This window comes from Zea mays, chromosome 3, assembly GCF_902167145.1.
Source record: "Zea mays cultivar B73 chromosome 3, Zm-B73-REFERENCE-NAM-5.0, whole genome shotgun sequence".
Classification (NCBI taxonomy): domain Eukaryota; kingdom Viridiplantae; phylum Streptophyta; class Magnoliopsida; order Poales; family Poaceae; genus Zea; species Zea mays.
In genome coordinates, this window is record NC_050098.1 from 23,950,913 (window position 1) to 23,975,967 (window position 25,055).

Genomic DNA, 25,055 nt, shown 5'->3' on the forward strand with positions numbered 1-25,055 from the left:
CTAGTATAAACCTTGTGCCCACCGAACACACCATCCGGAGCCCAGGACACACACATAGAAATTTACTTGTCAGTGCAGAGGTTCGAATGTAATACCCAAAACTTTGGGAATAATATATATATATATATATATATATATATATATATATATATATATGTATATGTATGTCATGTTTTGCCCTCCACTATGTTGCTGAGGTTTCGATACATCACCCTCACCTCTGGCCCGTCGGGCTTGGGGATGGACTGGAGCATCATGGCTGCCGCTGCCATGTTCTGTCCAATGTTGAGGAAGTATTGCGCCCCGTCACTGCTTTCGGCAAGCTGGCCATAAAACCTTTTCGCTTGGGATCGTTCGGCCTCGAGGCGTTTTTTCTCAATGTCACCGTAAATTCGACCGAGCTTACGGACGAGAGCGTCGAGGCCTTCTTGCTGCCGCCGAAGTGCGTTCTCGCGAGTGAGAACGCACTCCTGGAGGGAGCTCAGACTTGTAATGGGTTGGAATTTACAATGGGAACTTGTATTCTGTTGGAGGGAGCTCGGTCGGTGGCCCTTGGGTATCAAGGTTTCCTCTGATGCTGTCTGTAGGGTCGTGTGTAGCCGTACTCCCATAATGGCGTACTATCTCGTTCGCTCGTTGTATAGGTCCCTTTCGCTGGTCTTCTGTTGACATCCTCATGGTAGTGCGCGGGAGTTCCACAGGTCAGTCGTATGGAGCAGCCGTGTGTCGTGCGGTCTTGCCTGTCGTCATGAGCCTGCGTCCCTCGTTGGCGTGCGTAGGCGTACACTCAGTATGGTGTATCTGCTGCGCACTACTCGGTATTCGGGTCACTGTAGAAGCTCCGATGCTAAGGTATTTTATGAATAGGGTCGTCCGGCCCCTCGAGGCTGTGGGAGCGTGTCTGGGGCTGTACTTGGGGAGGTGCGGTCATGTCGATAGTGGCCACTCGGTGTGCACTCATACTGTCGTTTGGGTGACTGGCCATAGCCTAGGGTGTCATGTCTTATCTTTAGCCGGCGCAGACTTCGTGACGTTTGACTTAGGTTTCTGCCTTGCTTCCCTTTCTTGGTTGGGACCAAGGTGGTCATTCTGCCTCATGGACTTGCTTGGCAGGGACCTGCTCGGCCGCCCCGCCTCGCTGACTTGCCCAGTAGGGATCTGGTTGGTTGCTCCGCCTCGTGGACTAGCTTGACAGGGACCTAGCCAGCTGCTTTGCCTTGTAGACTTGGTCGGCAGGGACCTGGCTGTGTGGTTATTCTGCCTCATGGACTTACTTGGCAGGGACCTGCTCGGCCGCTTCACCTCGTGGACTTGCCCGGTAGGGACCTGGTCGGTTGCTCTGCCTCGTGGACTGGCTCGACAGGGACCTAATCCACTATCGGAATTCAGATCTTTGTTGAGTGTTTTTTTCGGGCACTTGGCAAAGAAACTCTTTGTCGAGTGCTAAGCAAAAAAAACCCTCGGTAAAAGAAAACACTCGGTTGAGTGTTTTATTTTTGACACTCGGCAAAGAGTTTCTTTGCCGAGTGTTTTTTAACACTCGGCAAAGGGTTTATTTACTGAGTGTCAAATATATAACACTCGCAAAGTGCATCTTTGTCGAGTGTTTTTTTTCAACACTAGGCAAAGACAATTTAAAAATCACATTTTAAAGCAGTAAATTAATTAAAATGAAAAAGTTTTCAACTAAAAATTTGTATAACTCATCATTATGTACAATTTATATTTTGAACATTTCTTCGTATGACAAAATAAAGTAAATTTGTTCATAAAACCTATATTTCTCGTAGTAGTTTATGAAACTACGAGAGAGATGTATAAGATTTGTGCATATTGTTAGAACCATCATATGAGATTAACAAATGACCAAACAACCAAAATAAACTTTGTAGATCTTGAGAAGTTATAGAATTTTGTAGTTGGCAACTTTTTCATTTGAAGTCATCTTGTCAACTAAAACAATGTCTGAATTTAAAAAATTTAAAATTTGAATTTTGAAAACGACCTCGAAAGACAAAATCAGCAACAAGAAAGTTGTAGGTACTGAAGAGTTATGAAACTTTATAGTTGACAATATTTTGGCTTGAAATCATCTTATCATGTAAAACTATGTTTGAATTTTAAATTTGAATTTTTCAAACTATCTCGGATGAAAAAACCATCAAAATAAAAGTTATAGGTCTTAAAATGTAATGAAACTTTGTAATTGATAATTTTTTGATTTGAAATCATCTTATCATTGAAAAATTCGTGTGAAGTTTTCAAATTTAAAATTCAAATTTTGTAAACAGCCTCGGATATAGAAACTATTAAAATAGAACTTGTAGATCTTAAAAAGTTATGCAACTTTATAGCTGGTCACATTTTCAAATGAATTCATTTAGTGCCTCAAACAATCAAATTACTCTCAGTTTGTTATAATACATGAGAAATGAAAACGTAATATAGTCATAATTGATGTAGTAGTGTAGTGGTAGAGGAGGATATGCACGAGAGAAGTTGTGGGTTCGAATGTCACCATTCACAAAATATGTAAATTTGATTCAAAATAGTAGTGAAAAATAATAGGGCATTGGGTATGGTATTGTGTAATGGTTGGAGAGTTGTTCCCGTAATTTAAAAAATGTTTTGCTATTTTTTGGGGTTTTTTTGCGATTCTTAATTTGTCGAGTGTCCAAAAAAGTATTCGGCAAAAAACCCTTTGCCGATAAAATGTTTGTCAAATATTCTTTGTCGATTGTAACACTCGGCAAAGGCTTTGTCGAGTATAAAATAGCCTTTGCCAAATGTCCTGGACACTCAGCAAAGAACGCGAGTTCGGTAGTGTATCTTAGCTGCTTTGCCTCGCAGACTTGCTCGGCAAGTCAGGGACCTGGTAGGTGGCTCCATCTCGTGTATTTGCTCGGTAGGGACCTAGTCGGTTGCTCCGTCTTGCGGACTGGCTCGGGCTTGTTTGCCTCGTGGACTTGCTGGGCAGGGACCTGGTCGGTGACTCCGCCTCGTGGATTGGCTTGATACAGACCTGATAGGCGGCTTTGCCTCACGGACTTGCTCAGTAGGGACTTGGTTGGTGGCTACGCCTCGTGGACTGCCTCGGTAGGGACCTGGTCGACTGTTTTGCCTCGTAGACTTGTTCATTAGGAACTTGGTCGGTGGCTCCGTCTCGCAGACTTGCTCGGTAGGGAACTAGTAGATGGCTCCGCCTCACGGACTTGCTCGGTAGGAACCTGAATGCTCGACTTGAATACTGTCTCGTTAATATATTGGCATATTTTTAACTTGTGAGTGCAATTTTATTTAATTATAAAATTAATCATCTTGTTTAATTATGTATTTCGGTTGTAGAAAAACTAAATAGAAAATAAAATAGGTGGTAGTTGCGGTGGTTGAGAGGAAATATAATTATATATTGGGATGGTGAGTTATAAGAGAAAATATAGGGGTAACGACAGCAGAACGTAAGAGGATAGATGTATGAATCGTCACTGTAGCAGCATATAAGGTCGACTTCAGCAGATTATCCAAAATTTATCTATGTGCACTGTTTATATCATTATATACTGTAGACTGTACTATTCGCTAAATAAAGTTTAAATATAGGTACGAGAATGGATAAGGCCATGTTTAGTTTCAATTAGTCCTAGGACTAAACTTTAGTCCCAGGACTGATCTATGTGTACTGTTTGGTTCTAGTGACTAAATAGATTCTAAAGTTATTAAATACGCTGTCCAAAAACTCAAATGCTTTGGAATATACTCACAACATTAGTTGTCTATATAAATATGCTCTCACAACCAAATATTATGGAAGGTAAGTGCTACATGATAATTATAGACTTTTTAGTCTTTTTAAGCACCTATATGAAGGACTAAAGACTAAATCATTTTAGTCTATATTTAATCCTAGTGTTTAGTAAAAAAGGGACTAAATGGGACTAAAAACTAGAGATTAATCTTTAGTCCCTCTAACCAAACACCCCATAAGCTGGTAGAGATAAGGATGAATATAGAAAGAACGGCTGCGGTCAGCCTGAATAGAGACGACAGTATATTTAGGAATGGAGAAAGTAGTATTTAAGACGTTAAAAAGAATTTCTACTAACACTGACTCTAGCAACATTCTTTATATATCTTCATTTATAGTCTCTTTTAAAAGTTCTCTTCTTTATATCTCGTTTTTCCCAATAAGAAGACTGTATCGTCCAAAAGTAAAGACATATTTTATTTTATTTTGTATACCTAAGTAATCTATAGTAAATTAAACATAGGTCTGAAGTCGTCCAGCACCGATCACAATCCTTCTCACATACGCTACGATACTGTTGTGTATGAGTGAGATATGGATTCAGAGGTATTCTTAATATGCGTTTCGAGTTCTTATTGTTCTTATGTTATGGTATGAATATACCATACCAATTCGTTATGTATGGATGATGGATGAGACTCCATGGATAGAGAGCCAATTCCAATAGACCGTTCCCGTTCGCGTGCATCCAACAGGAATTGAACCCGCAAATTTACCAATTATGAGTTGGGCGAACATCTTCTTAATTGTAATATCATGGGGTAGTGTTAACCCCATAGATCGAGTTTTTAGGTCTGTTTAGTTTATGGCTAACTATGCTATATTTTAGCTATGGTTAATTATTTAGATTAAATAACTAATTTTAGACAGAAAAGTTAAATAAAATATGGTAAGTTAGTCAGCGAAGCGAATCTAACAGAGCCTTTATCTTAGGGGAGAAATATCGTAATAACACGTCAGTACGTGCGCCTGACGTTTATTTTATTCCATCTCGAGTGGAAAGGGTCACCTAATCAAACATGCAAAACAACAACAGCAGCTTGCTTATTAGCGCCTGCTTGTAGCAAAGCTAGGCGGACGGACGGAGGAGAACATGCATATGGAAGAAGGATCCATCGGCTGCTGTGGCCATGGTGGAATTGGATGAGTTTAGTGGATCTTGCACCCGCAGTTTTCGGGGAGGAAGTCGCGGCACCTGTACTTGGTGGCGCCCTTGCCCGTGGACACGGGGACGCAGTTCTTGCAGGTGGCGGCGCACTTGGTGAGGAGGTCGTCGCAGGTCCACACGCCCGACCAGCTGGTGCACTCGCCGCACCAGCACTGCTTCTTCGGCCCTGCGCGGCAGCAGCATGATGCGTACTCGCTTTATTTCGTCCAATCAAGCTAGTAGCCAACTAGATGAAATCTCGGCAAGCACGACGTACCTGCAGGTCCTTTGGCCACAGCCGCAGAGAGCAGAAGGGCCTGGAGAACTAGGATCACCAACAGAGTGCTGCTCCTGCTCTTCATCCTCTACGTACGTACCGCTTGTTGCCGCCGACGACTCTAGTTTTAGTTTTAGGGTGTAAACAAGAAGGCAAGCTTCGAGTTTGTCACTGCTAGTGCTGCTGAGATGCACATGTGCTGCTTCACTAGACGAACTCGGTACTCTCTATATAGGCCGGGGCGGGGGTGTCCTCTCCTGGTCGGTCGATCGATCGGGGACATGCCATGTGCGCATAGACTCATTGCAGTGCGGGCCCATCTATCTTTTTTTTAAAATTTCTTTTTGCAAACACACGTGTTACGCGAGTCTTACTGCTAGTAGATGCGCGGCGAGTCGTGGAGCTGAATGCATATCCATCATTTCGTCCCTGTAGCACGCGCACTATATTTGGTCGTCCTAGGTCTAGCTGGTCAAAGATGGCCTGCTGTTACGCTGACACCGGCACCATCAGGGCATCATGCAGAGGCCTCAATAATAATGCATCCTAGCTTTTGGTGCAGCACGGGATCACCGTCCCTCTTGTCGGTCGATCTGACCGTCCGCGCGTCTCCAACTTAGATTACAAGTGTAACGAGACATACATAGAGTGGTAAGAAGTAGATCAAATTCATTATACTTTATTAATATCATGCATGCTTATATAAAGATATAAAGGGTGCTTGTTAATTCCTTTAAGAAAAAACTGTGGAAAAAACTTAAGAATTTATATAGATTAAATAATACTGTCGGGGACCATAATTAGGGGTACCACTAGTACACAGAAGCTCTATAGTGGCGGTTCTAAACCTATTTACACTGGCGTTTTTCAGTACCGCCAGTGCTAGGGGTCAGTGGAAATCAGCATTTCCACTGGCGGTTATTTTGGAACCGCCAGTGAAAAGTGCATTTTTACTGGCGGTTTTCTTAAGGAACCGCCAGTGAAAAGTGCATTTTCACTGGCGGCTGAATAAAGAAAACCGCCAGTGAAAATGCATTTCCACTGGCGGTTTTATAAAGCAAACCGCCAGTGGAAATGCACTTTTCACTGGCGGTTTTCTTTATAAAACCGCCAGTGGAAGTTTTCCCGCCTTTTTTCAAAATTTCAAACAATACTGAATTATATATATATTTATTTACACACACACAAACATATATATATATATATATAGATCTATATTGATATTGAAAGCAACATGAAATTAAATTCTATCATACATTTATATACATCAAAGTATTCTGTTTACAACCATATATGCTTCATGCATTCTATACATCATAAGTTTTCACCTAAGCTCTAATAACTATCTCGGCTAAGAGATAATCTACTAATTTCTGTTAGTATTCTAAACTCTGGCAAAGCTAATGTTCCGGAAGCATCGTGATATTTTCCTTCTGCGGGAATGACCTCTTTCAATATGAATGTGCAGAGGTCCTCGACTATGCCATACAATGCAGCTTCGGTCAAGTTCTCCGGGTTTCCTCGTTGAAATTGCTGTAAAGGAATTTTATAAACATCATCTATTTATACTCAATAATAACACATTTGCATCTTTAATGACATAAATACATACTTGACTATTACTAATAATACCTTGTCAGGGTTCGTGATGTATCGTCCGTTCACTCTCATGAACTCGCACGCATAGAATCCACATAGGACCGATCATTGTGGTTGCTTGTGGCACTACATAACGGGAGATTGGTTATTTAGTTGCAACATTGTGTATGATATGTATTCATAAAATCACATACTTACCGGCCAGTGATGATGGATGTCTAGTGGCACGAGTTTTTTCGACAGGTCGTACTTTCCACCTCTCATCTTATAGAATCTATAAGCCCTGTGATCTCAAATAGAATCACCATGTTATTCTCAAATTTTAATCGATAAAAGTATGCATGCATAGAAAAGGCTTACAGCTCTAAGATGCTGAGGAATGTTGCATATGTCGAAGGGTCGAAGTTCAAGGAGTCGAGCACCAGCACCTTTCCAACCTTAGGATAAATGAGGAAGCATATCCAGTGGTCCCTGTACGAATCAAATTTGTGATGCATGTGTATTAAAATTATTAATTTTATTTATGCAAAATCACACTTACTTAAAGTTGTACGGGGCCATTATGGCTTCCCTGTCTTGAAATTGAAGCATTGCATGTCCTATGTAGGTGGCGTATCGAGCTTCAAAATCCTTCTTCATATCCTTTATACGCTTCTTAACTTCTTCGTCCGTCTTTCCCCGTATTTCATCGTTGTCTTTCCCGATTCTAAAAGTGTGGCTTTCCTCGGATATAAGTATTGGGTTGAGATACCCAACCCTTTTACTGGCACTAGCATTGGGCTTGGTACCGTAAAGAATCTCCTGCTGATCATGTTGCATTCTGCAAGTCACACGTGCATGTCAGATATTGAAATTTTATACAGCTCACTAATAATAACACACATATGTGGAAGTATGAGCGACACTTACAATGCAAACATCGTTACAAGTTGCACGTCGAGTCTCTGAAGGTTCATCATTAACCACATGTCCTCGAATGTAACAACGGCCTTTTGGTCCGAACCAATAAAAGCATGGTCTGGTATATGCACACTGATGGTGTCGATGCCAACCGATGATGCCCGCATGTACCAGTCATGCAACCTTTTAACACCAGCCGGGACCTTTCTTAGTTTCTCAAGAGGTAGCAGAGGTCTGCCCGGCACATATTTTTTAGGCACGTTTTTGTAATCTGCCTTAGTTGGCTTCTTTATCTTTGCGGCCATTGCCTTAGCCTTTTTTGCAGACTCCTCGTGCTTGGCCAAATCAACAGTTTGTGACGTGAGGCTCCGTCCAATCCCTTTCAAAAACCGAGCTGTGCCAGCAGTAGTAGCTTTACTCTTCTTTTTCTGATACAGGGACACCAATTTTGGTATAGGAAGTTTAGATTTCTTTGATGGCCTTGGATCCTTTGATGGTTGTGGAGAAGGTGGATCCCTTGATGGTGGCATAGACAGTGGGTCACCAAGAGGATGGGGAGGAGAAGGTGGTGGAGCCCTGAATGGTGATGCTTGTGGCGGAGACGGTGGGTCAGAAAAAGGATGAGGAGCAGCATGTGAAGTTTGAGGAGGTGATGATGGATGTACAATAGGAACAACAATTTGAGAAGGCGGAGACGGTTGGGCCTGCGACGCCTGCGACGAATTCGACCAATCAAGCAATTCGACATCCCTTCGAGGCCAAAGGATAAAATTCTTGATAGCTTGTCCAAGTTTCTCGATACCTTCGGGCCCAGGGATGTCTAGCATGTCGTCCTCGGATCCTTGGATGACCGTCGTCACTTCTACTTTGCAATAATCATCTGGAATATCGTTTCCATGGAACTTGCGTCCTGGGATCGCAAGGCCTGTGGCTACTTTCTTTGTACGTTTATTGTTAATACCATATCTTATAACCAGTGTGCACGCCATAGGCCTAATGATGTCATCAACTGGATAACGGTCCTTATTTCCCGTTGAAGCAACAGAGCTTGGTAATGTCGTACAATCTGTGGAAGCCGGCGGTTGAGCTGCTGGAATTATTTGTATCTGTGGAGTGGTCATCTGTTGAACAGACATCGCACTCGCCAACTGTTGCATCAATTCTGGAGGAGGATTCGATAGCATTTGAGACATCATGGTTTTGAACTCTTTCTTGGCCTCCTCCTTAAAATAATCCGCCATCTCTTCCTTGTATCGATCACGTTTCTTGTACAGACCTTCCCACTGTGGTCCGAATCCTTCCTTCCATCCTTCCTTAGACGAGATTCCTCGTACACGACCAGGATGCTCAGGGTTACCGAGACCAGCCGTTAGGATGTCTCTTTCCCTTTGTGGCTTAAAAGTTCCTTGGCTCTGCTTAGCTGCCATTGTATATATGTTTTTTGCCGCTTCTTCGACAATGGGATCATCAAAAGATACACCGGTCTCGGTTTCCCTTGGTTTTCTAGCACGGAGCCAATTTGCCGCCCTTTCACCAAGTTGCTCGGACAGCGTCGGCAACCCTGCGACCTTCTTCTCGGCGTCTTCTTGTGTCCATTTAGGAACCTGATGCTTGTAACCACCTATGCCTAGGTGGTGGCGGTACTTGTTCTTCTTTGATAGTTCCGAATTTGCCTCACTTAGAGATATGAAATCAGGGCTGCTCCTCTGCTCTAGAAATACTGCCCACTGACCTGCTGAGATTTTATATTTTTTGGTCGGGTCCAGACCTTTCTTTGCAAACTTTGTGTTCATCTCAGACCTCCAGTTTCGGAAATTGATTGCAAGCTGCTTCATCGTGTATTCCTTCACGAGTTCTTCTGAACCCCGAGGCAGAACGAACCTCATTAATAGCTTATTCCATATTTGATTCTTGACATCATCTGACACATCTCTCCACTATCGTATTGTTATGTCAAGATTATCTCTAACTAAAAACCCAAGTGCATTCCGGAACTTAGGTAGTGCCTCTTCTGGAGCTAGGGGCTGACCTTTCGGGCTCACGTCTGAGATTTTGTATGTTTTGTCGGGAAACTTGTTCAGCCCCCTGTCACCTCTTTTTCGATCGCTCTGCTTCCTTTTCTTGACGTCTCGGTTGTTGTCTTGGTCTGTTCCGGTGCGTCTTGGGTCGGCTCCGGTACGTCTTCGTATCGTGCCACGGCTTCTTCGAGTATCGCACGAAATTCAGACACGACCTCCTATTCATGTAATAAAATGCACAAGAGATCATGCATGTGAAATCAGTAGGGTACACATACGAAGCTAAAGATGCGTACTTTTACCTCAGCTTCTCGTGGATCATAAGTAGGGTCACGTTGCAACTCACGGAGAGCGGCCGTATCTATGCTAGTGGTAGGAAAAGGGTCGCTAGGCGTTTCATATCCTTCACTGCTGGATTGTTCTTGAGCAACACTCTTGTCCATGTGCTCGGGCACTAATCCTTGGTCCTTGATCGGAGAACTCATTGAGCTATATATATACAAATACATAAGCAATAATTAAATACATATTAACACATATTAACATAAGCAATAATTAAATTCATATTAACAAATAGTATAATTAAATACATCCTCGGGCACTAAACCCTTAACCCTAACCCTAACCCAAAACCCGAACCCTAACCCTAACCCTAACCCTAAACCCTAACCCAAAACCCAAACCCTAACCCTAACCCTAACCCTAAACCCTAACCCTAACCCTAAACCCTAACCCTAACCCTAACTATAACCCTTAACCCTAACCCTAACCCTAAACCCTTAACCCTAATCCTAACCCAAAACCCGAACCCTTAACCCAAAACCCGAACCCTTTAACCCTAACCCTAACCCTAACCCAAAACCCGAACCCTTAACCCAAAACCCGAACCCTTAACCCTAACCCTAACCCTAACCCTAAACCCTAACCCTAACTATAACCCTTAACCCTAACCCTAACCCTTAACCATAACCCTAACCCTAACCCTAACCCTAAACCCTAACCATATAGTATCGTATAGTCGTATAGTATCGTGTAGGACGGGGAGAGAGTCGCATAGGACATATAAAGAGGGAGAGAGGGAGAATCGTATGGATATTATCGAGTTACGTATAGAGAGGGAGAGAGGGAGAGTCGTATAGGACGAGGAGAGGGAGAGAGGGAGAGTCGCATAGGACGTATAGAGAGGGAGAGAGGGAGAGTCGTACGGAAATTATCGAGTTCAGATCGAATTCGGATCGGATCGGATACGTATATTATCGAGTTGTGACGGATAAAATTACAATGTATATATTCAACATACATTTGAACACATATGAACACACATATATATTGAACACATATATATATATTGAACACATACATTTGAACACATATGAACACACATATATATTGAACACATACATTTGAACACATATGAACACATATATATATTGAACACATACATTTGAACACATATGAACACACATATGAATAAAAATAAGTATTGTATGAATACTCTCATCTCCTCTCCTCTCTCTCCCTCTCCCTCCTCTCTCTATCTCTCTCCCTCTCCCTCTCTCTATCTCTATCTCTCTCCTCTCCCTCTCCTCTCTCTCTCTTACCCTCCTCTCCCTCCCCTCTATCTCTCTCCTCTCCCTCTATCTCTCTCCCTCTCTCTATCTCTCTCCTCTCCCTCCTCTCTCTCTCTCACCCTCCTCTCCCTCCCTCTATCTCTCTCCCTCTCCCTCTCCTTCCTCTCTCTTCCTCCCTCTCGGCGGCGGCGGCGCGTGCGCCCTCCTCTCTCCTCCCTCTCCCTCTCCCTCCTCTCTCTTCCCTCTCCAACTCCTTCCTCTCTCTTCCTCCCTCTCGGCGGCGGCGCGTGCCCTAGGGTTTACTAAAACGCGGCGGCGGCGGCTGCGCCGGCGCGGTAGACGACGACGGCGGTACGGCAGATTAGGGGAAAGAGAAAGAAACCTGGAGACGGCGGTGCGGGGGCGGGAATGGCGGCGTGGGGACGGGCGCGGGGACGATCGCCGGCGAAACCCTCGGGGTCGAAATCCAGCAGCCTGACGGCGTCGTCTTGAAGTGAACTGGCGCCAGGGACTTGTAAATTTTTCGGCTCCCGCGCGCCACCCTTTATATAGGCGCATTTCTACTGGCGGTTGACAACGAGAACCGCCAGTAGAAATGGCTTCCACAGACTGTAGAAGCCATTTCTACTGGCGGTTGACAACGAGAACCGCCAGTAGAAACTATTTCTACTGCCGGTTGTCATAGAGAACCGCCAGTAGAAATGGCTTCTACAGTCTGTGGAAGCCATTTCTACTGGCGGTTCTCTATGACAACCACAAGTAGAAATAGTATTTTATTATTATTAACATAGTTTTTTTATATATTGTTTTACTTCACTTTTTATATATTATATTAAGTATACTTTTATATATTGTTTAGTATACTTTTACCTCTCTCCATCCCCTCTCTCTCCTCTCTCTCCATCCTCTCTCTCCCTCTACCTCTCCTCTCTTTCCTCTCCACTCTCTCTCCCCTCTCCCTCTCCATCCTCTCTCTCCTCTCCACTCTCTCTCCCCTCTCCCTCTCCATCCTCTCTCTCCCCTCTCCCTCTCCATCCTATCTCTCCATCCCCTCTCTCCCCTCTCCCTCTCCATCCTCTCTCTCTCTCCTCTCTCTCCATCCTCTCCTCTCTTTCCATCCTCTCTCTCCTCTCCACTCTCTCTTCCCTCTCGCTCTCCATCCTCTATCTCCTCTCCACTCTCTCTCCCCTCTCCCTCTCCATCCTCTCTCTCCATCCCCTCTCTCTCTCCTCTCTCTCCATCCTCTCTCTCTCCTCTCTCTCCATCCTCTCTCTCCTCTCCCTCTCCTCTCTCTCCTCTCTCTCTCCCTCTCCTCTCTCTCTATAAAGTCAATAGAAAGTCATGTAAAATTGTAAATGGTAGCCACGAAAATTGAATGAAGACAATTACATGCTTCGGTTTGTCGCTAACAATAATCAATTACATGACAAGTCCTAACAATAATCAATTACATGACAAGTATATAATCTAGGAAGCTATTGTTCTGCCTTGTCCATCGTGGCGTACCCAGGGCAACGAATTGAGTGGGATGCTTCGCTCAACGTTCCTTATCTTGGTTGGATGGTCTATGAAAAGAGACATGTCGTTGAACTGGTTAAAATTCTCTAAATCAGATACACCATCAACTCCTATAGCTTGTTGTTTTCCAGGAAAAACTACATGCTTCGGTTTGTCGGTGCTTTTCTTCTCATTGTTAGAAATGATCTGTTCAGCATAGAAGACCTGTGCAGCACGATTAGCAAGGACCCATGGGTCATCTTTGTAACCTACCTTACTTAGATCAAGAACTCTGACCCCATAGTTGTCTACCGTGACATGTTTGTCTTCAACCCATTGACATCGGAAAACCGAGATCTGAAATGTACCATAGTCTAGTTCCCATATGTCCTCAATAAAGCCAAAATATGTAATAATCTCACCAGTTTCATCATCTATGGCCTCGCATCGAACACCACTGTTTTGTGACATGCTCTTTTTGTCCTTGGACTTGGTACAAAATGTGAATCCACTAATGTCATAGGTTTGCCATGTTGTGACCTGGCGTGATGGTCCAGATGCCAAGCCCTTGATGGTTTGTTCTTCTATTGTTTCTCCACGTGGAATGTCCTTCACCATTAGCCATGTGTTGAACCGCTGCTTATGTTGCTTCATTACCCAATCATCCGTATGCCCAGGATTTTGCTCGCGAAGCTCATTGATGTGTTGTTGGATAAATGGCTCCATTATCGTTAGCTGATGTAGGATGCTCTGATGTGCCTCAAGTACTATATCGTAATCCGGTGGGATGAAAGATTTCTGTCCCATCCTCCCGCTTCCATACAGTCTACCCTCGTGTCGTGACGGAGGCAGACCTATTGCAACCTGGTCTTTTAGGATACTATTGCAGAATGGACCTCCAGACTCAATGGCCTCTTCGGTACAGTACCCCTCTATCATGGATGCCTCGGGACGAGCACGGGTTGATACATAGCCATTCAGTATTGACATGAAACGCTCATACGTCCACATTTCATGCAAGTACATAGGACCCAATGCCTCTATTTGTGGCACCAAGTGCACCACAAGGTGCACCATAATATCAAAGAACGATGGAGGGAAACACATCTCAAACTGTGATATTGTCTCCACTGCGAATTCCTGAAGAGATGCCAACTCATCACGGCCAATTACCTTTTGTGAAATCCTGTTGAAAAAGTAGCACAACCGTGTGATTGCCATCTTTAAAAACAAAGGATTTATAGCCCTGATGGCAATAGGTAGGAATGTAGTCAGCATGACATGGCAATCATGTGAGTTGTAGTTGGTGATTGTCAGGTCTTTCATTGACACAATACTCCGTATGCTAGAGCAGAATCCGGATGGGACTTTCAAATTCTTGAGCCAAACACACATCGCATGTTTCTCATCTACATTGAGATTGTAGCTTGCTGCTGGGAGATGGTACTTCCCATTTTCTTGAAGAACGGGATGTAGTTCCTTTTTTATGCCTAAATCTACCAAGTCCATGCGTGAATTGAGCCCTTCTTTTGTTTTGCCCTTTATGTCTAGCAAGGTGCCCATTATGCTTTCAAACACGTTCTTTTGAACGTGCATACCATCGATCGCATGCCGCACATCTAACTCTTTCCAGTAAGGCAAGTACTCGAAGAAAATAGACTTCTTCTTGAATATAGCCCCCGAAGCTGGTTTGACATCCTTCCTTGTTTTTCCGTCTTTTGTCTTCTTCCCGAAAACAAACTTGATATTCCTGACTATTTCAAAAACTCTATGACCTCTATTGTTACCCGATGGAGCAGTAGAATGTAGTTCACCATTATTGTCGAAGTACTTATCCATCTTTCGCATGCGGTACCTGTGTCCTTCCAATAAAAAGCGTCTGTGCCTCATGTAAACTATCTTCCTAGATGCAGCAAGGGATACGTAAGCAGTTCCATCAATGCATACTGTGCAACCAACCTTTCCCTTAAACTGGCCTGATAATGTGAAGAGAGCAGGGTAATCGTTGATCGTAACAAAAAGAATTGCTCTCAGCGTGAATGAACCTTTACGATACTCATCCAACATTTGAACACCTGTTTCCCACAATATTTTCATATCCTCCATTAAGGGCTCCAAAAATACATCCATGTCAACTCCAGGTTGTGTAGGTCCAGAAATAAGGATGGTTAGCAAAATGTACTTCCGTTTCTGCATCAACCATGGAGGAAGGTTGTATATGGTGAGGATCACCGGCAAAGTGCTATGCTTGCTGCTCCTCTCAGCAAATGGGTTCATTCCATCAGTACTCAGTGCGAACCTAACATTTCTCGGTTCATCGGCAAAGTCTCAGTGGTTGTCATTGAAATCTTGCCACTGCTTCCCATCGGCTGGATGTCGAAGCTTCCCATCGTTTTTGTGCTCATCAGAAGCATGCCAGCTCATAAGTCTGGCATCCTCAGGATTAGCGAACAAACACCTCAATCGATCGACGACGGGGAGGTACCACATCACCAAAGCAGGAATCTTTTTGAGCGCATAATAGTCTACTTCTTTTTCTTTGCTCGTGGATTTTGAAGTCTTTTTTTGGGCTTTCTTTCGCTTCTTCCCTTTAGACACGGATGCAACACACTCTTCGTCCTCTCGATAGTCTTTATTCGTCTTGTACCTACTTGCACCGCACTTTGGGCAGCTCTCCAAGTCTTTATAATCATCACCTCGATAAAGGATACAGTGATTTCTACACGCGTGGATCTTCTCCACACCCATAGTGAGCGGACTGATTAGTTTCTTTGCATAGTACGTGTTAGCAGGCACATTGTTCTCCTTTGGAAGCATGTCTGCGATAATACTCAAGAACGCATCGAAGCCAGCATCAGACACACCATATTTAGCTTTTAACATCAACAGCTTTAGCACAGACCGGAGCGTCGTGAACTCTTTGGTACAACCCTTAGACTCGTCATACAAAGGCTCTTCTGCTGCCTTCTTCAGGGACTCCATACCTTTCATTAAGAACATCGATTGATCTGTAATGCGATGCAACATTGCCTCTAGCAACTCTGCATCTTCCTCATCCATAACACTTGGTAGAACATGAGGTATATCATGTTCATTTCCTCCAGCGTAACCATGATCAGTAACATTTTGCACTACATGTTCGCTCTGTGGAAGAGGTTGGTGTGTCTCGTGAACGAACTGAAATCTGTCGTCGATGTTCTCAGGGTTTCCAGTCGTATAAGGCGAAGAGCTACCCTCTCCATGCTTTGTCCAAATTGTGTAATCCTTCATAAATCCTCGGCATACCAGATGAGATATGATTTGTTCTGTGTCATTAAATACAACAACATTTTTGCAGTCCATGCATGGACAATATATGTGTTTTGTCTTTGTTCTCCAAGCATGGTTCGTAGCGACATCAATAAACCTATGGACCTCGGATATGTATGATGGATCTAGCCTTGATAAGTTATACATCCAGGATGTCCTCTCCATCACCACCTGTAAAAAAGTAACATAAACACACAAGAACCAACCTTTCTTAGCAACATTCTTCCAAAAAATAAAGATAAACCCCCCCTTGTATTTTGTGAAATCTGGCCCTCTAATGGAAGTTGGGCTGCGAGCTATAGTTCTTGTCGGGAAGGATGAAGGGGTGAAACCCTATATCCAAAATGTGGCTAAATTTAAGGAAAATGAACAAAAATTGGCAAGAAGAACATAAAACCAAACTTTCCTAGCCATACTCTTCTCTCTAACACATGGTGAAGGCCTAGTTCCAAAATTGAGCAAAGATGAACAATAATTGGCAATTAAAACATAATTAAACCAACTTTCATAGCAACTAATAAAAACAATCTTAATTACCAAAAACCTATCTTCTTCTCTCTCCACACAACACATGAACCATTCATTAAACAACTTAATATGTCATGGATAAACTGATTTGAGAACTAAACATGAAAAAGGAGAGAGGATAGACAAAATCTAACCATATTAAACAACTTTATTTGAGTGAATAGAGCAAAAATGTGGCTAAAATGTGGCTAAAATTGAGAGAGGATACACTCTCTCTCAAATGGTGAAACCCTAGATCCAAAATGTGGCTAAAATTGAGCAAAAATGAATAAAAATTGACATTAGCAACATAAACCAACCTTTCTTAGCAATCTTCTTCCAAAAAATGAAGATCAAAACCTCTCCCCATGTATTTTGTGAATTCTAGACCTCCAAAATCGCCTCCAATGGAAGTTGGCTGCGAGCATACAGTTCACTGTCAGGGGAAGAAGAGGGGTATTTATAACAGACACTTCACTGGCGGTTGTCTTTAAAAACCGCTAGTGAAAATTGATTTCCACTGGCGGTTGTCTTTAAAAACCGCCAGTGAAAATAGGATGTTTCCACTGGCGGTTAAGTTAAGATAACCGCTAGTGGAAATAAATTTTCACTGGCGGTTTGTGTTACACAACCGCCAGTGGAAACATCCTATTTCCACTGGCGGTTGTGTTAAGATAACCGCCAGTGGAAATAGGTTTCCACTGGCGGTTTTTAAAGCCGGGCCCACCTGTTTCTTTCACTGACGTTTGATAACGGAAACCGCCAGTGAAAAGTTGAACGTGCCGCAGGCTTTGAGCTTATTTGTACTAGTGTACCCCCAAGACTCCTAAACTCGGCTGGTAACCACCATCAGCACAAGCTGCAAAGGCCAGATGGGCGCAATACAGGTCAAAGCTCCGTCCACTCAAGGGATACAATCTCGCCTCGCCCGAGCCCAGCCTTGGGCAGGAATAGTAGACCCAGGTGGATTCACGCCTCGCCCGAGGGCCTCCTCAAGCAACAGGCGCACCTTCGACTCGTCCGAGGCCCAGCTCGGGCAGGCTTCGCAGTGAAGCAACCTTGGCCAGATCGCCTCGCCAACCGACCGTATCGCAGGAGCATTCAATGCAAGGATCGCCTGACACCTTATCCTGACGCGCGTTCCTCAGTCGACAGGGCTGAAGTGACCGCAGTCACCTCGCCCCTCCACTGACTGACCTGACAGGAAAACAACGCTGCCTGCCCTGCTCTGACTGCTGTGCCACCCGCCAGGGTGAGGCTGACAGCCGCCGAGTCCAGCCTCAGGCGCCATAGGAAGCTCCGCCTCGCCCGACCCTGGGGCTCGGCCCCCGCCTCGACCTCGGAAGACGGTCTTCGCCTCGCTCGACCCCAGGGCTCGGACTCAGCCTCGACCTCGGAAGACGGTCTCCGCCTCGCCCGACCCCAGGGCTCGGACTCAGCCTCGACCTCGGAAGACGGTCTCCGCCTCGCCCGACCCCAGGGCTCGGACTCAACCTCGACCTCGGAGGATTCTTCGCCTCGCCCGACCTTGGGCTCGGACCGACCACGTCGCAGGGGGGGTACATCATTACCCTACCCCTAGCTAGCTCAGGCTACGGGGAACAAGACCGGCGTCCCATCTGGCTCGTCCCGGTAAAACAAGTAATGATGGCACCCCGCATGCTCCCATGACGACGGCGGTTCTCAGCCCCCTACGGAAGCAAGGAGACGTCAGCAAGGTCCCGACAGCCCCGACAGCTGTGCTTCTACAGGGCTCAAGCGCTCCTTCGACGGCCACGACGCAACATGCACAGGGTACTAACACCTCTCCGACAGCCACGTCGGCATGTACATAGGACTCTGGCTCCTCTCTGCCAGACACGTTAGCATACTGCTACACCCCCTATTGTACACCTGGGCCCTCTCCTTACGTCTATAAAAGGAAGGTCCAGGGCCCTCGTACGAAAAGGTGGCCGCGCGGGAGGACGGGCTGACGAACATGCTCTCTCCCTCTCTCGCGAACGCTTGTAACCCCCTACTGCAAGCGCATCCGCCCTGGGCGCAGGATAACACGAGCCGCGGTTCCCCTCTTGTTTCCCCCTTGTGTTCCATCTCGCGCCGACCCATCTGGGATAGGACACGCAGCAACAATTTACTCGTCGGTCCAGGGACCCCCCGGGGTCGAAACGTCGAAAGTTGGCGCGCCAGGTAGGGGCCTGCTGCGTGTTGACGAACAGCTTCCCGTCAAGCTCCAGATGGGTAGTCTCCAGCAACCTCTCCAGCCCGGGACGCTGCTCCATTTCGGGAGTCTCGAGTTCATGTCCCTCGACGGCAGCTACGACATGGTACTCCTTCCTCCGCCGCGCGACAACGACAACGGCGGCCGTCAGCCCACCCGACGGCGGCGGAATCGGCGACGTCTTCCCCGCGTAGCGGAAGAGCAGCATCCGAGTCTGTCCCGTCACCTTCCCCGCCGCAGGAGGAGGAGGCGGGGCAACCATGGCCAAGCAGGAGGCGGCACCTCGTTGGCTGTCGAGCGAGTTGACGACGCCGGCGCCCCAGCGGGGGACACGTCAGGCGTTAACCTCGCGTCTGAGATGAAGACGAGCGTCGTTTGACCGCAACACGCCAACCCCAAGCGGACGGATGACGCCAGCACGCTCGTGAAGGACTTGCTGGGTGTTAGCCTCGTACCTGAGATAACGGTGCAGTCCGTCCCCGACGCGACTTCGTCACCATCCGTCGATCAAAAGGTACCGTCTGTTTTCCATCCTGTGCCTTTTAGATTCAGCTCGACCCACCGAGCGACCCCGCTTCGGTGGACACTTTCATAAAGGCATATCCGAACCTTCCGGGATACCATATGTGGTCCACTTGGGACCGACTGACGGCCGTCTCGACCTACGGGCCCTCGGGTTCTGAGGAAGATGACGACCCCGACTCTGGTTGGGATTTCTCCGGGCTCCGTGCTCCTAGTGCCATGCGGGACTTCATGACCGCATGTGACTACTGCCTCTCCGACTGCCCCGATGATGGCCACAGCCTTGACGACGAGGACTGTGGCCCAAGTCGCGAATGTTTCCACGTCGATCTAGGGGGTCTCGACGAAGGCAACCACCTTGGTATGCCGGAGGACGGCGATCCCCCTAGGCCTGCGCCTCGCGTTGACATCCTTCGGGAGCTAGCTGTGGTCCCAGTCCCTGCGGGGGGTCAGGACACACAGCTCGAGCAAATCCGTGAGATGCAGGCCAAGCTCGACGAGGAAGCAGGACAACTTGTGCAGCTCCGGCAAAACATCGGGCAGGAGTGGGCAGGCCGAGCGCTAGCCAGAGAAGCACGCCATCAGGCCCAGGACGTCCAGCACCGCATCGCCGACGATGCCAGGGCAAGGCTGCCCCCGGCTTCCAGTGGGGTCGGCCAGAACCTGGCTGCAGCAGCAATACTACTCCGAGCGATGCCGGAGCCATCCACCACCGAGGGGCGGCGTATCCAGGGAGAGCTCAAGAATCTCCTGGAGGATGCCGCGGTCCGACGGACCGAAAGCTCTGCCTCCCGAAGGCAGGGGTACCCCCCGGAGCATCGCGCCGCGACTTCCCGATTCATGCGAGAAGCCTCGGTCCACACCGGGCGCACGCGGGACGCAACGCCTGTAGCCTCGGGTCGCCTCGGCCACGAGCACCACCGCTACAATCGTCGAGCCCACCTCGATGAGAAGGTGCGCCGAGGCTACCACCCCAGACGTGGGGGACGCTACGACAGCGGGGAGGATCGGAGTCCCTCGCCCGAACCACCCGGTCCGCCAGCTTTCAGCCAGGCCATACGACGGGCGCCGTTCCCGACCCGGTTCCGGGCCCCGACTACCATCACTAAGTACTCGGGGGAAACGAGGCCGGAACTGTGGCTCGCGGACTACCGGCTGGCCTGCCAGCTAGGTGGAACGGACGATGACAACCTTATCATCCGCAACCTCCCCCTGTTCCTCTCCGATGCCGCCCGAGCCTAGCTGGAGCATCTGCCTCCTGCGCAGATCTCCAACTGGGACGACCTGGTCAAAGCCTTCGCTGGAAACTTCCAGGGCACATACGTGCGCCCTGAGAACTCCTGGGATCTCCGAAGCTGCCGCCAGCAGCCAGGGGAATCCCTGCGGGAGTATATCCGGCGATTTTCGAAGCAGTGCACCGAGCTGCCCAACATCACCGACTCAGATGTCATCGGCGCGTTCCTCGCCGGCACCACCTGCCGCGACCTGGTGAGCAAGCTAGGTCGCAAGACTCCCATCAGGGCGAGCGAGCTGATGGACATCGCCACCAAGTTCGCCTCTGGTCAGGAGGCGATCGAGGCCATCTTTCGGAAGGACAAGCAGCCTCAAGGACGCCTGCAGGAAGACATCCCCGAGGCGTCCGCCCAGCGCGGCACGAAGAAGAAGGGCAAGAAGAAGTCGCAAGAGAAACGCGACGCCGCCGACGCAGATCTTGTCGCCGCCGCCGAGCACAGGAACCCTCGGAAGCCTCCCGAAGGGGCCAACCTGTTCGACAAAATGCTCAAGGAGTCGTGCCCCTATCATCAGGGTCCCGTCAAGCACACCCTTGAGGAGTGCGTCATGCTTCGGCGCTACTTCCACAAGGCCGAGCCCCCGGCGGAAGGTGGCAGAGCCCACGACAATGACAAGAAGGAAGGCAACAAGGCAGAAGAGTTCCCCGAGGTCCATGACTGCTTCATGATCTACGGTGGGCAAGTGGCGAACGCCTCGGCTCGACACCGCAAGCAGGAGCACCGGGAAGTCTGCTCGGTGAAGGTGGCGGCGCCGGTCTACCTAGACTGGTCCGACAAGCCCATCACCTTCGACCAAGGCGACCACCCCGACCGCGTGCCGAGCCCAGGAAAGTACCCGCTCGTTGTAGATCCTGTCATCAGCAACGTCAGGCTTACCAAGGTCCTCATGGACGGAGGCAGCAGCCTCAACATCATCTACGCCGAGACCCTCGGGCTCTTGCAGATCGATCTGTCCACGATCCGGGCCGGTGCGGCGCCCTTTCATGGGATCATTCCCGGGAAGCGCGTCCAGCCCCTTGGACAACACGATCTGCCTGTCTGCTTCGGGACTCCCTCCAACTTCCGAAAGGAAACCCTCACGTTCGAGGTGGTCGGGTTCCGAGGAACCTACCACGCAGTGCTGGGGAGACCATGCTACGCCAAGTTCATGGCCGTCCCCAACTACACCTACCTCAAGCTCAAGATGCCGGGCCCCAACGGGGTCATCACCGTCGGATCCACATACCGACACGCATACGAATGCGACGTGGAGTGTGTGGAGTACGCTGAGTCCCTCGCCGAGTCCGAGGCCCTCATCGCCGACTTGGAGAGCCTCTCCAAGGAGGTGCCAGATGCGAAGCGCCACGCCGGCAACTTCGAGCCAGCAGAGGCGGTTAAGTCCGTCCCTCTCGACCCCAGCAACGACGCCTCCAAGCAAGTCCGGATCAGCTCCGAGCTCGACCCCAAATAGGAAGCAGTGCTCGTCGACTTTCTCCGCGCGAACGCCGAGGTTTTTGCGTGGAGTCCCTCGGACATGCCTGGCATACCGAGGGATGTCGCCGAGCACTCGCTGGATATCCGAGCTGGAGCTCGACCCATGAAGCAGCCTCTGCGCCAATTCGACGAAGAAAAGCGCAGAGCCATAGGCGAGGAGATCCACAAGCTGATGGCTGCAGGGTTCATCAAAGAGGGTATCACCAAATCAGGATGAAAGAGTCCGATCAGCTTGCGACTTCTTTCATCACACCCTTTGGCATGTACTGCTATATTACTATGCCATTCAGTTTAAGGAATGCAGGCGCGACATACCAAAGGTGCATGAACCACGTGTTCGGAGAGCACATTGGCCGAACGGTCGAGGCTTACGTCGATGACATCGTAGTCAAGACGAGGAAAGCCTCCGACCTCCTCTCTGACCTTGAAACGACATTCAAGTGTCTCAAGGCAAAAGGCGTAAAACTCAATCCTGAGAAGTGTGTCTTCGGAGTCCCCCGAGGCATGCTCCTGGGGTTCATCGTCTCCGAGCGGGGCATCAAGGCCAACCCGGAGAAAATCGCGACCATCACCAACATGGGGCCTATCAAGGAATTGAAAGGAGTACAGAGGGTCATGGGATGCCTTGCGGCTCTGAGCCACTTCATCTCGTGCCTCGGCGAAAGAGGCCTACCCCTGTACCGCCTCTTAAGGAAGACCGAGCGCTTCACTTGGACCTCCGAGGCCAAGGAAGCCCTCGGGAACTTAAAGGCGCTCCTTATAAGCACGCCCATCTTGGTACCCCCCGCTGCGGGAGAAGCCCTCTTGATCTACGTAGCCGCAACCACTCAGGTGGTCAGAGCTGCGATCGTAGTCGAGAGACGAGAAGAAGGGCATACATTGCTCGTCCAGAGACCGGTCTACTTCATCCGTGAGGTACTATCCAAGACCAAAATCCGCTACCCGCAAATTCAGAAGCTACTGTACGTGATAATTCTGACGCGGCGAAAGTTGCGACACTACTTCGAGTCTCATCCGGTGACTGTGGTGTCATCCTTCCCCCTGGGGGAGATCATCCAGTGCCGAGAGGCCTCGGGTAGGATTGCAAAATGGGCAGTGGAGATCATGGGCGAGACAATCTCGTTCGCTCCTCGGAAGGCCATCAAGTCCCAAGTCTTGGTGGACTTTGTGGCTAAATGGGTCGACACCCAGCTTCCAGCAGCTCCGATCCAACTAGAACTCTGGACCATGTTTTTCGACGGGTCGCTGATGAAAACAGGAGTGGGCGCGGGCCTGCTCTTCATCTCACCCCTCAGAAAGCACCTCTGCTATGTGTTATGCCTCCATTTCCCGGCATCAAACAACGTGGCCGAGTACGAGGCTCTGGTTAACGGGTTGCGCATCGCCATCGAGCTAGGGGTTCGGCGCCTCGACGCTCATGGCGACTCAGAGCTTGTCATCGACCAAGTCATGAAGAACTCCCACTGCCGCGACCTGAAGATGGAGGCCTACTGCGACAAGGTTCGGCGCCTGGAAGACAAGTTCTACGGGTTCGAGCTCAACCACGTCGCCCGATGGTACAACGAGACTGCGGACGAGCTGGCTAAAATAGCCTCGTGGCGGACAACGGTCCCCCCGGACATCTTCTCCCGAGACCTACACCAACCCTCCGTCAAGACCGATGACACGCCCGAGCCCGGGGAGGCCTCGGCCCAGCCCGAGGCACCCTCGGCCCCCGAGGGTGAGGCTTTGCGTGTCGAGGAAGAGCGGAATGGGGTCGCGCCTAATCGAAACTGGCAGACCCCGTACCTGCAATATCTCCACCGAGGAGAGCTACCCCTCGACAGAGCCGAGGCTCGGCGACTAGCGCGGCACGCCAGGTCGTTCATCTTGCTGGGTGACGAGAAGGAGCTCTACCACCACAGCCCCTCAGGCATCCTCCAGCGATGCATATCCATCGCCGAAGGTCAGGAGCTATTGCAAGAATTACACTCGGGGGCTTGCGGTCATCACGCAGCGCCTCGAGCCCTCGTTGGAAACGCCTTCCGACAAGGTTTCTACTGGCCAACCGCGGTGGCCGACGCCATTAGGATTGTACGCTCCTGCCGAGGGTGTCAGTTCTACGCAAGGCAGACACACCTGCCTGCTCAGGCCCTGCAAACAATACCCATCACCTGGCCGTTTGCTGTGTGGGGTCTGGACCTCGTCGGTCCCTTGCAGAAGGCACCCGGGGGCTTCATGCACCTGCTGTTCGCTATCGATAAATTGTCCAAGTGGATTGAGGTCCGACCCCTAAACAGCATCAGGTCCGAGGAGGCGGTGGCGTTCTTCACCAACATCATCCATCGCTTTGGGGTCCCAAACTCTATCATCACCGACAACGGCACCCAGTTCACTGGCAGGAAGTTCCTGGACTTCTGCGAGGACTACCACATCCGGGTGGACTGGGCCGCCGTAGCTCACCCCATGACGAATGGGCAGGTAGAGCGTGCCAACATCATGATTCTGCAGGGACTTAAGCCGAGGATCTACAACGACCTCAACAAGTTCGGCAGGCGATGGATGAAGGAACTCCCCTCGGTGGTCTGGAGTCTTAGGACGACGCCAAGCCAGGCCACGGGCTTCACGCCATTTTTTCTAGTCTATGGGGCCGAGGCTATCTTGCCCACAGACTTAGAATATGGCTCCCTAAGGACAAGGGCGTACGACGACCGAAGCAACCAGACAAGCCGAGAAGACTCACTGGACCAGCTGGAAGAGGCTCGGGACATGGCCTTGCTACACTCAACGTGGTATCAACAGTCTCTGCGACGCTACCACGCCCGAGGGGTTTGGTCCCGAGACCTCCAGGTGGGGGACTTGGTGCTTCGGCTACGACAAGACGCCCGAGCGTGCCACAAGCTCACACCTCTTTGGGAAGGGTCGTTCATCATCGCCAAGA

At 48.6% G+C, this 25,055-nt stretch overlaps 1 protein-coding gene across 1 annotated transcript; it reads right to left on the reverse strand.

Moving 5' to 3' along the window:
* Positions 1-4,751: 4,751 nt before the first annotated feature.
* Positions 4,752-5,430, reverse strand: LOC100276951 (uncharacterized). Its single transcript, NM_001350243.1, has 2 exons — positions 5,230-5,430; positions 4,752-5,139 (listed from the first exon to the last, which is right to left on the reverse strand). Exons 1-2 carry the CDS (start codon positions 5,312-5,314, stop codon positions 4,955-4,957), a joined length of 270 nt encoding a protein of 89 aa, NP_001337172.1. The 5' UTR covers positions 5,315-5,430; the 3' UTR covers positions 4,752-4,954.
* Between the last annotated feature and the right edge of the window lie 19,625 nt (positions 5,431-25,055).